We start from the raw sequence: 12,015 nt of genomic DNA, 5'->3' as shown, positions 1-12,015 counted from the left end.
TGAATGGGGTCTTCTGTCCTTTGCTGGAGCTGAAGGCAAATCAGCCAGCTGCAAAAGCTGCTCTCTGAAACGCCCCCATCGCAAGGGCTGCCCTTCCCCAGTGGAAAAACGACACCGGCTCCCAGTTTAATAATAATACTTTTTTAAATTTAATACTTTTTACAGTTCACTTTTTATAAGTCTCCTGTAGGTGGTACTTGAGGTGATGGTTATCTCTTGACACTCCAGAGCCAGGTCTGAGTTCTGTTCCTTCCACCAGGTGGCTGATACTGAGGACTGGGTGGGCGAAATGGGTATTCTAGAAAGGGGGGTGGGAAAGGGGAAGAGAAGCTTGAAAATGCCCAGATGTGCTTGGCAGCCATTCAAACCAGCTGGAAGGCAACTGAGCTGGGACTTACAACAGCTGAACTGAAGGGGTGTCTGGATCCACCTTGTTATGGTGGTCAGACTAACACTGAACAGCACATTGATGCTTAGGGGCAGATGTTTGTATGCCCTCTCCCCTGTGGAGGGCTCCTTTTGACTCACCTGCCTGCACTCCGACATCAGCGGGGACGTACACCACGGGGACCGTCTGCAGTCTGGTCAAGAAAGCATTGTAACCTGTGAGGACAAACCATTTGCACACAGGTCATAACTGTTCCCAGCTGCAGCCACCAGATCATTACTTGGGGTTGGCCTGTTTAAAGCCCCCTGGTTATCTGGGTAAATTAACACCAGTTAAGGGGGAAATAGTTTCCCTGTCTCCAAGGGGGGGAGGGTTGAAAGATTGGTGCCAAGGGTCAGGTGGGCTTCACAAAGTGGTGGTCACAGTGGGGATTTACACATGCTGGTTGCTTTCTGGGAAGCAGAATGCTACTTGCCTTCCTCCACCCCCCTACTCACTGAGAAAGATGACCATGGTGGATGCCAGCACTGCACTGATGGTGAAGAGGACCACCTGGTAGGAGCCTAGGAGCTGCCTGAGGAGCCCTGGTTCAGCGCACTGCCCTAGACATCCCATGGGGGGGGAGACATGGAATAATTTGTTACCCTTGAGTGCCTACTGGCAACCCCACACACAGTTTTGGCCCACAAATGAACTGCTTTTCTCATCTCAAAACAGCCTTTGCTTGTAAACAGGCAGAGCCTGGTGGTGGCCACAGAAGCTCATGCCCTTCTCCTGTGGTGTTTACTGTCTTGAACTGGGTCAGACTGCAGCTTACCAAATGAGTCTTGCTCAGGCAGAGCCCTGACTAGCACTGCGGCCCTCTGGCCGGTGAGGGTGCAGGAGAGGTTGACGAAGACAGGTGCTGCCATCTGCTGGAGGGAGGTCAGGTTGACCACGAAGATGGGGTAGTGGACATGCCTGGGCATGTGGACCAGATGCTGGGGCTGTCCCACTGTGATCACTGGGGAACTGGGCTGGGCCTTTGGAAAGGGGAGGAGAAGGCTTTGTTACCAATGGAACTGATAACAAACAGCAAGCAACGCTAGAACAGCAGCCATGTTTATGCCTTCTCTCTTCCTTCATATCCCTCCTCCAAAGGCCTTTTAACTACTTTCCTTTCCTACTTGCCCTTTAACACATTTCTCTCCTGTAGTTAAGCCCAAGTACATGTAACTGGAATATATGCATATTCTACCCTGTTTATCTGCTTCCCTCTGTTTCCCTTGGGTTCAGTTACTGATTGTAATGCCTTTGGGGCAGGGAACGTGTTATAAACCATGCCCTCTGATGATAGATGCAATTTTTTAATGATGATAGATGCAATTTTTTAATTTTTTAACATTTAACAAATGTTCACCCTTTGTGAACAAAAGCCCCCTTTGCCACATGCAGGAAGTATGACCTTCAGCTGATGACACACACACACTACACCAGTACAAGGGGAAAAAAATAAGTAGTTGAGATTTGCAGAGATGTAACACAAACCTACTTTTTTGGACTCACGATTTTGGGTCATTGTCCCCCCCCCCCCGTGTGTGTGTGTGTGTGGGGGGGACACATACACAGCTTTACATAAATCTTGTAATTGTCAACAATGCTCTCTGCTTCTACTGACTACGGTCCAGGCAACCTGCTGCCATAAATCTATTAGCCTTTTGGCTGTCACAAAACATTGTTTTGAATGGCTAGAAAGCTTTTCCAAGTTCTCACAGTGGTGGAGGACTCTACAGGGCAATGGAGAAACCTCTGATTACCTCCTCTGTGGTCAGGCTCCTGGTTTCAAACAGGAAACTGACAGGACCATCTTTCAAGTCCTGATGTCAACCCAAATAGGAGAAGCTACACCTGTTGAAATATCCTCCTTGATATCACAGTATGCAGGCCGGTGCTTGACACCAACATCCACTGGGCTGCTGGGGAGAAAGCCGAGCTGCTCTTTCACCACCAAAACGTGCAGTTAACTTGACAGCGGTTTGTGCCATATTTCACGCGCTCCGTGACATGAAAGGACATCTTTTGTCCCCGTCCAATTCTAAAATGCTCCCGTGTGCCTTTACAGACCCACACTTCGCACACACCCAAGCTCGCCACTTACTTCGATCCTTTCGATCACCTGCCTCGCCCCCAAGACGACAACTTTGCCGCTCAGCTGCTTGTGGCTGAAAACCACTTCGGACTGGTTGATGCGGAAGGCAGGCCAGAATGGGACCAGCAGCTGCTGCGCCCCGGCTGGGCTCTGCTCGGTGATGAGGGAGGCGGTCACGTTCACGAAGGCCTCAGCCGTGCTTAGGGCCAACAGGTCCTCCTCAGGCTGTGATTTTGGTGTAATTACACAGGCGTAAAGACCTTGGTTGGGGAGAAGGGGAAACCAGATGCAGCGTGGGTAGTTTCATTTGTGCCAAAATACTCATAGCCTGCTAGCCACAGTGACTTCCAAAGATCCAAGCCACCAAACAATTTTTTTAAGCCACTGAAAGCAAAAAACACCTTTTCTAAAGATCAGCAGAGAGGCGTGTTGGTGCATGAATAGAGGAGGGTTAAGCCAAAGCAACTTGGGGGGGCTGTTCCTCTGGGCAGCAGGTTTTACCTCTCCTGAAGATCCTAATGGGGCAGGGTGGTGAGGAGAAGGTGCTCCTACACAGGGGAAAGCAGCCACCCAGGAAGATTTGTGGCTGAGCAAGTCCAACTCCTGAACAGCGGATTTTTGGATGCTCAATATCCCCTATGCAAGATTTCTGTAGGGTCTAAAATAGCGGCAGTCAGAATATAATATCCTTAGGGTTTAAGCCGTCTATTAGGGTTGTTTTGGTCCTAAGCATCTATTCTTTGCCATGTTAGAAAACTGAACGGTGGATGGCACGGCTCTGCCTTGTGGTCCATATTAAGGCCAAAATGTCTCTGGGGCCAGCCAGGAGAGAAAAGGGACTCTGCCCACCTGTATCGGTGTGGAACGCAGACTGGACGTGAAAGATCCGGCTGGCAGGGATATTTAGAACTGTCTCAGTAAAGTCCACGTGGCAGGTGAGGTGAGACTCTGGGAAAAGCAGGTTTGCAATGGCAAGAAGCTGAACGGTACTGCAAGGGCCTGGGGTGGGAGTGGGGGAGAGAGAGAGCGAAACTGAGTGAGTGTGTTTGTGGGTTCCCCCCTTAGATGATCAAAATAGGAGCCTGGAGCCACACGCAATTCAACATTAAACCAGGCAGGTGGGACAAGAGTAAGATCCAGAGCCTTGCATTGTCACTCCGAGCGCCGCCAGGTCAAGCCAAAGGCTGTCTAGTCCAGCCTTTGGCACAAATCCAGGAATCCCACCGGCAGGCCATGAGGGCAACAGCCCTCCCCTGCAGACTGCCCTGCCTTCCTGAACTGGAATTCAAAGTCCCCTGAATGAGCATGGCTTATGGGGACTACCAGGCCAGTGGTGGGAAAGAGTAATTGTGCCTGCCCCTTGCCTCGGAGGGTCTCTCCTTTGCTGCCGGTGGCGACAAAAACCTGGAGCGCAGAGGAATTTGGCGCGTTGGTGAGGAAGTTTTTGGAACCGAGCTGAAGGCTGAGTCTGGAGGAGCTGCTGATGACAACCTGAAAAGGATGAGATGGACGGTCCTTTGTTGTTGCCCAGGGCCAAGTGAGGCCCAACGGTTAGACAAGCTGAAGCTGGTACCTGTTCCTTTCTTTGCCACATACCTGCACCAGCAGCCTGAATAAGCAAGTTCTCATCCCAGAGCACCCCCACATAAGCTTTGGCCTATTCCTATCACACCCCTTGACTTCCAGTAGGCTGTTCTGAACGCACAAGCGTTCAGCCCAGACCGAAGTGATGTTTTTCCGCAAAGCTGGGAGTCTGACATCTCAGGCCAAGCCTGGAGCCACCCTGAATAACACATTTGCGCACACGGACCTCTGCTTCCTCATTCTATGTCAAGTGTCATATACACAGATGACATGCTCTAAACAGCAAGGACATGAAACCAGCATAGCTTCATGGGGTGGACGTGCTCCAGATCTGTCATTCTCAACCCCTACCTTCCTTTGGGGAAGGCAGATCAACAATACTTGCATATAGTTGGCAAATTTTCTCCTGCGGTCAGTGATTCTTACCTCTTGATAAGTTGTCACTACTCCCGGTATATCGTTGAAGACAGTGACTTTCCCAGCATGCTTTGCAAATGCCGCTCCGCTCACTGTGTCCACTTCCAAGATGTCACTGGGGGCAATGTGCCACGTCCCAGGCTCCCCTAAAGGCACAGAACAAACCAAGAGCATGACTTCCTATGCCTGGAGGCAGACCGCCCCACCCCTGCGCAATCTCAATTGCTGTCTCTTCTAATATTCCAGGAGGGATCCCACCCATGTTACGGTAGCTGGGATGAGACAACTTGCTCACCCGCGCTTAGCGAGCAGAGACAACAGCGGCTTGGAGGCCACCCCGCTGACCTTCCTGGCTGACGAGGGGCGTGCTGAAACACACCACATCTCCTAGGGCAAGCGGTTCGGAAAGGTTGGGCTGAATGGCCTGCTCCACCGGGACGGGGATGTAGTCCGCCATGCCTGGGTGCTTCTCATCCCAGACGCCCACCAGGGTGACGCCCCGGTTCACGGCCTGGGCAGCATAGGTGTGGTTCCTGTTGCTAGGCCGGATGAGCAGCAGGTCGTCCCTGAAGGTGAAAAAGGGAACCCCAAGAAGGGACTTAAAATAAGGAAACAGCTCCGGCAGCGATAGGGGCCTCTGCCCAGTCAAGTGCAATCCCCCAAACCTCCTGGTCCTTAAAAGAAAGAAGCCGTTTTTAATTGCTCTGCTAGCAAGCAGCTCAAGAGTTGTGTTCAATGAGCATTATACAGTCCTCTCCTCCAAAGCGTGCCCTCCTGGGACGATACCTGTTCAAGGCCAGGTAGAGTTGGGTGCTCTGAGCGTGAAACTTCTCCCCCGTGCTGTCGTAGAAGTGAGCGGTGAAGGTCAGGGACATGCCCAAGGGGAACGCAGGCAGGGGCATCCGGCTCACGGTGTAGAGCGTGGGAGCGATGCTCAGCCGCAGGTAGGACACTGGGGCCACCTGCGAGGGAGACATTTCTCACCCAGTGAGATGCAGTTGGACCAAGGAACTCTCTTCTGGCCGGGCAGATGCGTACTGAGACTCCATAGCAAGCTGGCCGACGTTTACAAGCATCAGACTTTTCACAAAATATGGCTCTCCATCATCATCATCATCATCAATAATAATAAAGAATATTTATATACCACCTTCCAACAAAAAGTAGTTCACAAAGCAGTTTACATAGCAAAATAAATCCAGAAATGGTTCCCTGTCCCAAAGGTCTTACAATCTAAAAAGAGATCCAGAAGAAAGACACCAGCAACAGTCTGGAAAAGCTGCCATGCCGGGGTGAAGAGGGCCAGCTGCAGCTCCCCACATCCATCCCTGCCCCACCTCCCGGCTCCACTCCCATCAAGAATGCCTGACCCCAGAGCCCTCAAGGGTGGTTACTGCTTCCCCTTCCCCAGCTCCCTTACCCGCACTCCAGTGAGAATGGTCTGGCTGACTCCGAAGACCTCCAAGGCGGTCACCTCTAGCACTGCGGTGCCCGTGACGGCTCCCGCCTTGAGGAGGCCGTGCCCAGTCTCCTCGATCACCGAGGAGTTGGGGAAGGACTGCAGGAGCTGGGTGCTCACAAAGGCGGTGCCCTCCCTGGGTGAGGAACCAGAAAAAGGAAGAGGGTGAGCGTGGCCCTGGGTGCAAACCTGACAGGGCAGGATGATGAGTTCTAGGGCACAATGACCTGTCACGCCACAGCAAAGGCCGGGCTCCAGGCTGTCAGGTCTTGGGCTCGAGGCGTGGAGCTGAAGGGGTTTCACGCAGATGCGGTTGGAGTTCTAGAGCAGCAAACAGGAGGGCCAGAGGCATTTGCAGCAACCTCCAACATCAGAGCCAGGCTGAAGCAAAACTGCTTAGAGGCGGGACGGTGAGGCGCAATTCAAAACGTGGTCCCCGCAGGGCCTTAAACTGGTCACGACACACAGAAGGCTGCCCTTCCTTCTGCTGTGTACGAACAATGAAACAGCTGTGGGTTCAAAGCTGTCTGCTACACAGGGCCGGCCCATCCATGAGGCCAAATGAAGCAGAGGCCTCAGGCAGAATCACCAGGCAGTTCTTGCTAGGAAGGAACCCAGGAAGTTGCTTTTGACCAAGTCAGACCTCTGGCTTGTTTCATTCGGCGCTGCCAAAGGTCTGCCCAGCAGCATCTTGCCTGACTGGGAAATGCTGCCAGGGACTGAACCTGAGGATGTCTTGGTGCAGAGCTAGGGCTTCGTCTGTGAGCTACGGCACTTCCCCAGGCAACTGCCTTGCAGAGCCCTGCTTGAGTCGGTTGGGAGAAGTCTGAAGGTAAGGGGGAAAAAGACTGACAGATCTGCTCCTATGGCTTGCTATGCCATCTGGAGACAACCTGAAGGCCAGACTTGAAGCATATTAGCTCCTCTGCCGCCTGTTCTATAGGCTGGCATCAGAGTATGTTTTAGTTCTCTCTCTCTCTCATCCCCTCCCTTTCCCTGTCATACCTGTTTGTGAGCAGCTTGAGCTGTGAATTGGTGGACATCAGAATTTGCTCTATGGGGCACTCTGGGGAGATGAGCTGAAGTTTGTCAAACACCTGCAAGGGCAGAAATACATTGGCACTTTCCCAGCTGGGGAGGCTGGGCGCACAGCCTCTCGGAGTTCTGCAGGGAAGTGAGGTGGCTCTTCTTACTCATGAGAAGATCGGAGCGTAAGGCCCAAACACCGTCCTGCTTGGTATGGCAGCCAACCAGACGCCTTGGGGAAGCTCACCAGCTGCTCACCTCTCCTGCTATTTGTCCCCCAAGTAGAGGTACACTGCCTCTAAACTTGGAGGTTCCATTTAGGTGTGGGAGCTGCTACCGCCAGGCTGGCCACTAGGACAAGATGTCCGGACCATTTGCAGCACACCAATGTGCCATGGCACACTGGTTGAGAATTGCTGGTCTAGAATATCCACAGCCTGGGCCTCCCCTAACACCCTCCCCAAAAAGTGAGGCCTGTGTGTCAGCCAGAGGTTAAAAGCACAGCTACGAAAGTTAGTGTGAAAGCTGGCAACCTCATCTGGACTAGGAGCAGAGAAAAATTGGACACTGTGAAAGAAAAGGTATACAGAAATGGAAGACCCACTTGGGATTATGGAGCAGCATAGCATGCCATAACACTGTGTTCAACTAGGACCGGGGGGGGGGAGCCAGACTTGACATCCCCATGTAGGAGTGAAGCTCATTGGCCACTCTCTCTCTCTCTTTCCCAGCCTATAACCCACCTCGATAAAACCCCAAAACGCTGCCTATTGTGCTCAGAGCTCTCTGGAGGAAGAAGGGGCCTGGAGCAACCAGAAGGGAGGTGGGGAGGATTACTAGGATTTGCACTTCGTCCGAGAGCTCGGTGACGTTGCCTTCAAACTGCCCGGCTTCTGGATCCAGGGCCCTCAGGGTCACTTTGATGCTGGTCCTCCCAGCTGCCTTGGTGCGCACAACCATCGCAAAGTTGCTTTCTGGGGCGAGCTGTAGGGAAGCCTGGGGGAGAAGGGAAGGATTTCAGTACGGACCGGAGAACCCCTTTTCTCTCTCCATCAACAGTTAGAGTGACCAGGAGCTATAAAGGGCTGACTCTGGACAAGAGGAAAGGCCTAAGATGAAGCCTTTTTACCTCTCTCTGGTGATAGTAACAGCAATCTACTCCCAGGGGTCAGGGAGGGCACAGCAACAACAACCAGCCCTGATGTGCCTCAGTTTCCCCTGGAGGAGCCCGAGTGTGCTTGGGGATGTTATGTATTCAAGAATGAATTCTAACAACAGCTTTGCAACCTTCGCTCTCGGGGACAGCTCTGTACCTCGGAGTGCCTGGGAAGAAGCTCCAGCACGTCCCGTTTGCTCATTGCCCAGTGGAACATCAGCCCGGGGTTGGCGTTCCCAAAGGAGAATGGAGTCAGAGTGCTGGTTAGCCCGACAACATACACCGGCATCTGCAACGAAAGAGACTGTGTGGAGACCTGCTATGTTACATCCTGTGCTTCAAAGACACAGGAATTATCCCCTGTAGAGACAGGCATGGATATGCTGGGGTAGGATCTGGGATGAGGGCTCATTTGGGGGAAGAAGAAGCATCACCCATGCCCACTTCCTCTTGTGTGAGCAGCTTCTGGGTCCCAAATTCAGAGAATAAGGCAAGCCCTGCTGGCTCTGGTGAAAAGGGACCTGTCTGGTCCAGCCCCTCTAACCCACAGTCGCCCACTGGTTGTGTACAGGAAGCCTATGACCTAGAGATGGACGCGACCCCAAAACTGGCATCAGAGCATAGCCACCATGACTACAGTAGTGGCCACTGATATGCTTGACCTCCATGAATATGGCCACTCTCCTTACAAGTCTTCTCGGCTAGTGGCCATCACCCCATCATCTGGCAGTGAATTCCACAGGCTCATTTTGTCCTTCCTCCTGCCCATCCTGAACCCCCCGCTGGTCAGTTTCCCGGGGTGACCCTTGGTTCTGGTGCTGTCAGAGCAGGATGGAAAGTCCATTTTCTCTACACCGATGTTTCTCAAACGTTTCAGTCTCTGGAGCCCTTTACACTCCTAAAAGGAGCCTTGCAGAGCCCCAGTGCTGCAACTGCAAAGTCTCGGAGCACTGGTGCATGCGCGGAGTGGCACATCGCTGAGCCAACCCCAAATGCTTGTGAAGAGCTGGAACAGAAGGGTCATGAGGAAGGAAAGCCACGAACAGGGGAGGTGAGAGGGAGGGATGAGAAAACCGGGCAGACGGCAGACGGCGGCCCCTTATGGTGTGCTCATGGAGCCGCGGGGGGGGGATCTCAGGGAGCCCCAGGGCTCCTAGCAGCATGCTTTGAGAAATGCTGCTCTACGCTATCTGCAACAGTGTGGACCATGAAGAGCGATGGGTTTTCTGGGCAATTTATCGGAGGCCATGATGAGAGGGGTCCCCAAAAAGGGAGAGATTTTGCAAGACAGATTCCGCGATGGACCAACCTCGGTGCCTGTTATGAGCCTGGTGGCGGAAGCATAAATACGTATTGCTCTCAGCGGAACCACTTCCAGGGCCACTTGATCCTGCGGAAATAAGGCCAGGGTTTGATCCGGAGCCACAAAGGGACTGCCTGAAGGAGGGGTGATGAGGCTGGGGATCGCTCCACAACGTGGGCACAGGACCCGGCGGTGAGGGCTGGCAGCACTGACAGCCACTGGAGAAGCTACACCGTAGACTGCTGCGCACTCTCCACGTTCAAGTGGCGCACAGTTCCAGAGGAAATGAAACAAAGGGTCAAATGAGACAGTGTGCATGAGAGGGATTCTCCTGAATCTTTTTTCAGGAGAATCAGTTGCCTCTTGTGGTCACTTTGCCAAGGACACTATGGGATGGGGGCATTTTAGCTCTTTCCTCCCTGGCCCTTCAAGGCCTTAGGGATGGACCTCAACAAGTGGGAAACCCTGGCTTCTGAGCGGCCCGCTTGGAGGCAGGCTGTGCAGCATGGCCTTTCCCAGTTTGAAGAGACACTTGGCCAACAGTCTGAGGCTAAGAGGCAAAGAAGGAAGGCCCACAGCCAGGGAGACAGACCAGGGACAGACTGCACTTGCTCCCAGTGTGGAAGGGATTGTCACTCCCGGATTGGCCTTTTCAGCCACACTAGACGCTGTGCCAGAACCACCTTTCAGAGCGCGATACCAGAGTCTTTCGAGACTGAAGGTTGCCAATACAATACCTCCCTGGCCCTTTCCCGAATCGCAATCACGATTATAGGGGGAGAACAAATTCAATTAATTAATTAAACAAATTAAACAGTAAAGTTCCAAGAGGCCTTGGAACTTGTCAGTGACAAGGATGCAGGTGACAAAGAAGAACAGAAGGGAGTACCTGTGAGAAAACAATGACTTTCCCTGTGTCTTCGTTCACGGCCCGAATGGTCCCCAGTATTGTGGCTGAGCCCACGGCCCTGGCAGTGACTTGCCCCAGCCCATTCACCGTGGCCACGGTCTGGTTGCTGATGGAGAAGTGGATGAGGGACTGCGGCTGTGGGCCGCCTTCTGACATCACCTGCAGGAGGGTATGTCATGTGAGAGGGAAGCATTCTGGGTCTTGGATACAAAGAGTGCCAAGCACATGCTACTTCCACCAGGAAGGGGGTCCCAGATGAGTCCCTTTCCAGGGAGTCTGCACATCATTTTGCGCTGGGGGATGAGATCTCCCTGGCTCCCTGCTGCCACCCTGGCAGAATCAGGCTTCCGACCTGGAGCTGGGGGTCTGAGAGAAGGTTATAGAGATATAACAAACGTGGGCAGTGGTAGCTTGACCAAGGGATATCAAGCCCTTGACCCCTAGCTTGGCAGACATGTTGGAGGACGGCCTCCTCCCACAGGAACCTGCAATCTATCATCTGCGTTAGGGGCCCTTCTCCTCCAAGCTCTAGTGTTTCCAAAGGGTGATGACTGGAGAAAGAACCTTGTCAGTGCTGGCGCCCTGTTCACAAGTCGGTCTGGCTCAGACTCTTTTCTTGTTTTGAGGTCGGGAAAAACTTTTAAAGACATAAATGAAAATGTCTCACGGGCACCTGCTGCGTAAGAAAGGAAGGAAGAAGGGGAGGAGTGGGGGAGGGAGGGGGGCACAGTGTATGGGTCCGTTTCATAGGCCTGGTACTCCAAACTGACCTGCATCATGTTGTGCGGAATGAGGGTCATTTTCTCTGGGATCAGTTTGAAGGGTGGGAAGACCTGGCAAAACATAACGGCAGTAAAAAGGTGAGAGCAGTGGATCATGGTTATAAAACACAGGGAGAGAGAGAGAGAGAGAGAGAGAGAGAGAGAGAGAGAGAGAGAGATTAGGATGAGTGAGTTTTCAGATGCGTCCCTACAGACAAGTCCAGCCTCCATGTTGATGCAGACGGACCCACAAAACTTTCTGCAGAAGTTGCCTTTGTCAGTCGGACGTTCTGAAAAGCTTTCCAGACTCCAAGGGGTAGCGACAGCCTCCCCAAACAAATCAAGGGGTCACCATTTCCTACCTCCACCTTTCGAGGTGCAGAAGTAAATTTGACTCCCATCTTGTCCCAGGCTGTGGCCACCAGTGTTGTCTGCCCTTCTGCCATAGCCCGGAGTACGTAGTCTTCGGAATAATCGCCCACTTCTTCCATGAGTCTGCAAGAACAAGTTTGCAATGGTGAGAACCACGCAAGGGAAATTGGATAAGATTGGGCTCAGAGATGCTCTTTCAATAATTAATTAAGCTCAGTACATATGATGGAGAGTCTAGCACACGATCCCCTTCTTTGCCTGTCTCCATCCCATTTCCCTCACCCCAGTCTCCTTTATGCCAACATCTAGATTATGCCAACATCTAGTCCCTAAAAGCAGGGACTGCCTTTTCCCTCTATGTAAAGCCCAAGTGTTTGCTGATGGTTCTATGTGATTAATAATAATAATTATTTTTATCATAATCATCAAGACAGTACTTACGTGAGTGTAACGATTGGGGAGGCTGCCTTCAGCTGAAGTCCCATGTACATGAAGTATTTACTGCGGAAGG

General features: G+C 52.4%; 1 protein-coding gene across 1 annotated transcript in view; it reads right to left on the bottom strand.

Moving 5' to 3' along the window:
* Positions 1 to 173: 173 nt before the first annotated feature.
* NUP210L (nucleoporin 210 like) overlaps positions 174 to 12,015 on the bottom strand; it is a 33,952-nt gene continuing 22,110 nt past the window's right edge. The window contains exons 22-40 of the mRNA XM_066610408.1: positions 11,946 to 12,015; positions 11,495 to 11,627; positions 11,142 to 11,204; positions 10,351 to 10,530; positions 9,468 to 9,548; positions 8,316 to 8,447; positions 7,840 to 7,998; positions 6,982 to 7,073; positions 5,938 to 6,112; positions 5,304 to 5,479; positions 4,863 to 5,083; positions 4,527 to 4,663; positions 3,881 to 4,007; positions 3,366 to 3,515; positions 2,526 to 2,776; positions 1,206 to 1,410; positions 886 to 990; positions 529 to 603; positions 174 to 298 (exon numbers count right to left, since the gene is read on the bottom strand). The exon at positions 11,946 to 12,015 is cut by the window's right edge and continues 58 nt beyond it. Of these exons, the coding sequence (XP_066466505.1) occupies positions 210 to 298; positions 529 to 603; positions 886 to 990; positions 1,206 to 1,410; positions 2,526 to 2,776; positions 3,366 to 3,515; positions 3,881 to 4,007; positions 4,527 to 4,663; positions 4,863 to 5,083; positions 5,304 to 5,479; positions 5,938 to 6,112; positions 6,982 to 7,073; positions 7,840 to 7,998; positions 8,316 to 8,447; positions 9,468 to 9,548; positions 10,351 to 10,530; positions 11,142 to 11,204; positions 11,495 to 11,627; positions 11,946 to 12,015 (2,621 nt within the window). The 3' untranslated portion in view covers positions 174 to 209. The remainder of the gene's footprint in view (positions 299 to 528; positions 604 to 885; positions 991 to 1,205; positions 1,411 to 2,525; positions 2,777 to 3,365; positions 3,516 to 3,880; positions 4,008 to 4,526; positions 4,664 to 4,862; positions 5,084 to 5,303; positions 5,480 to 5,937; positions 6,113 to 6,981; positions 7,074 to 7,839; positions 7,999 to 8,315; positions 8,448 to 9,467; positions 9,549 to 10,350; positions 10,531 to 11,141; positions 11,205 to 11,494; positions 11,628 to 11,945) is intronic.

Source organism: Tiliqua scincoides, chromosome 15 (genome assembly GCF_035046505.1).
Source record: "Tiliqua scincoides isolate rTilSci1 chromosome 15, rTilSci1.hap2, whole genome shotgun sequence".
NCBI classification, from domain to species: domain Eukaryota; kingdom Metazoa; phylum Chordata; class Lepidosauria; order Squamata; family Scincidae; genus Tiliqua; species Tiliqua scincoides.
This window is presented reverse-complemented; position numbering and strand designations above follow the sequence as displayed.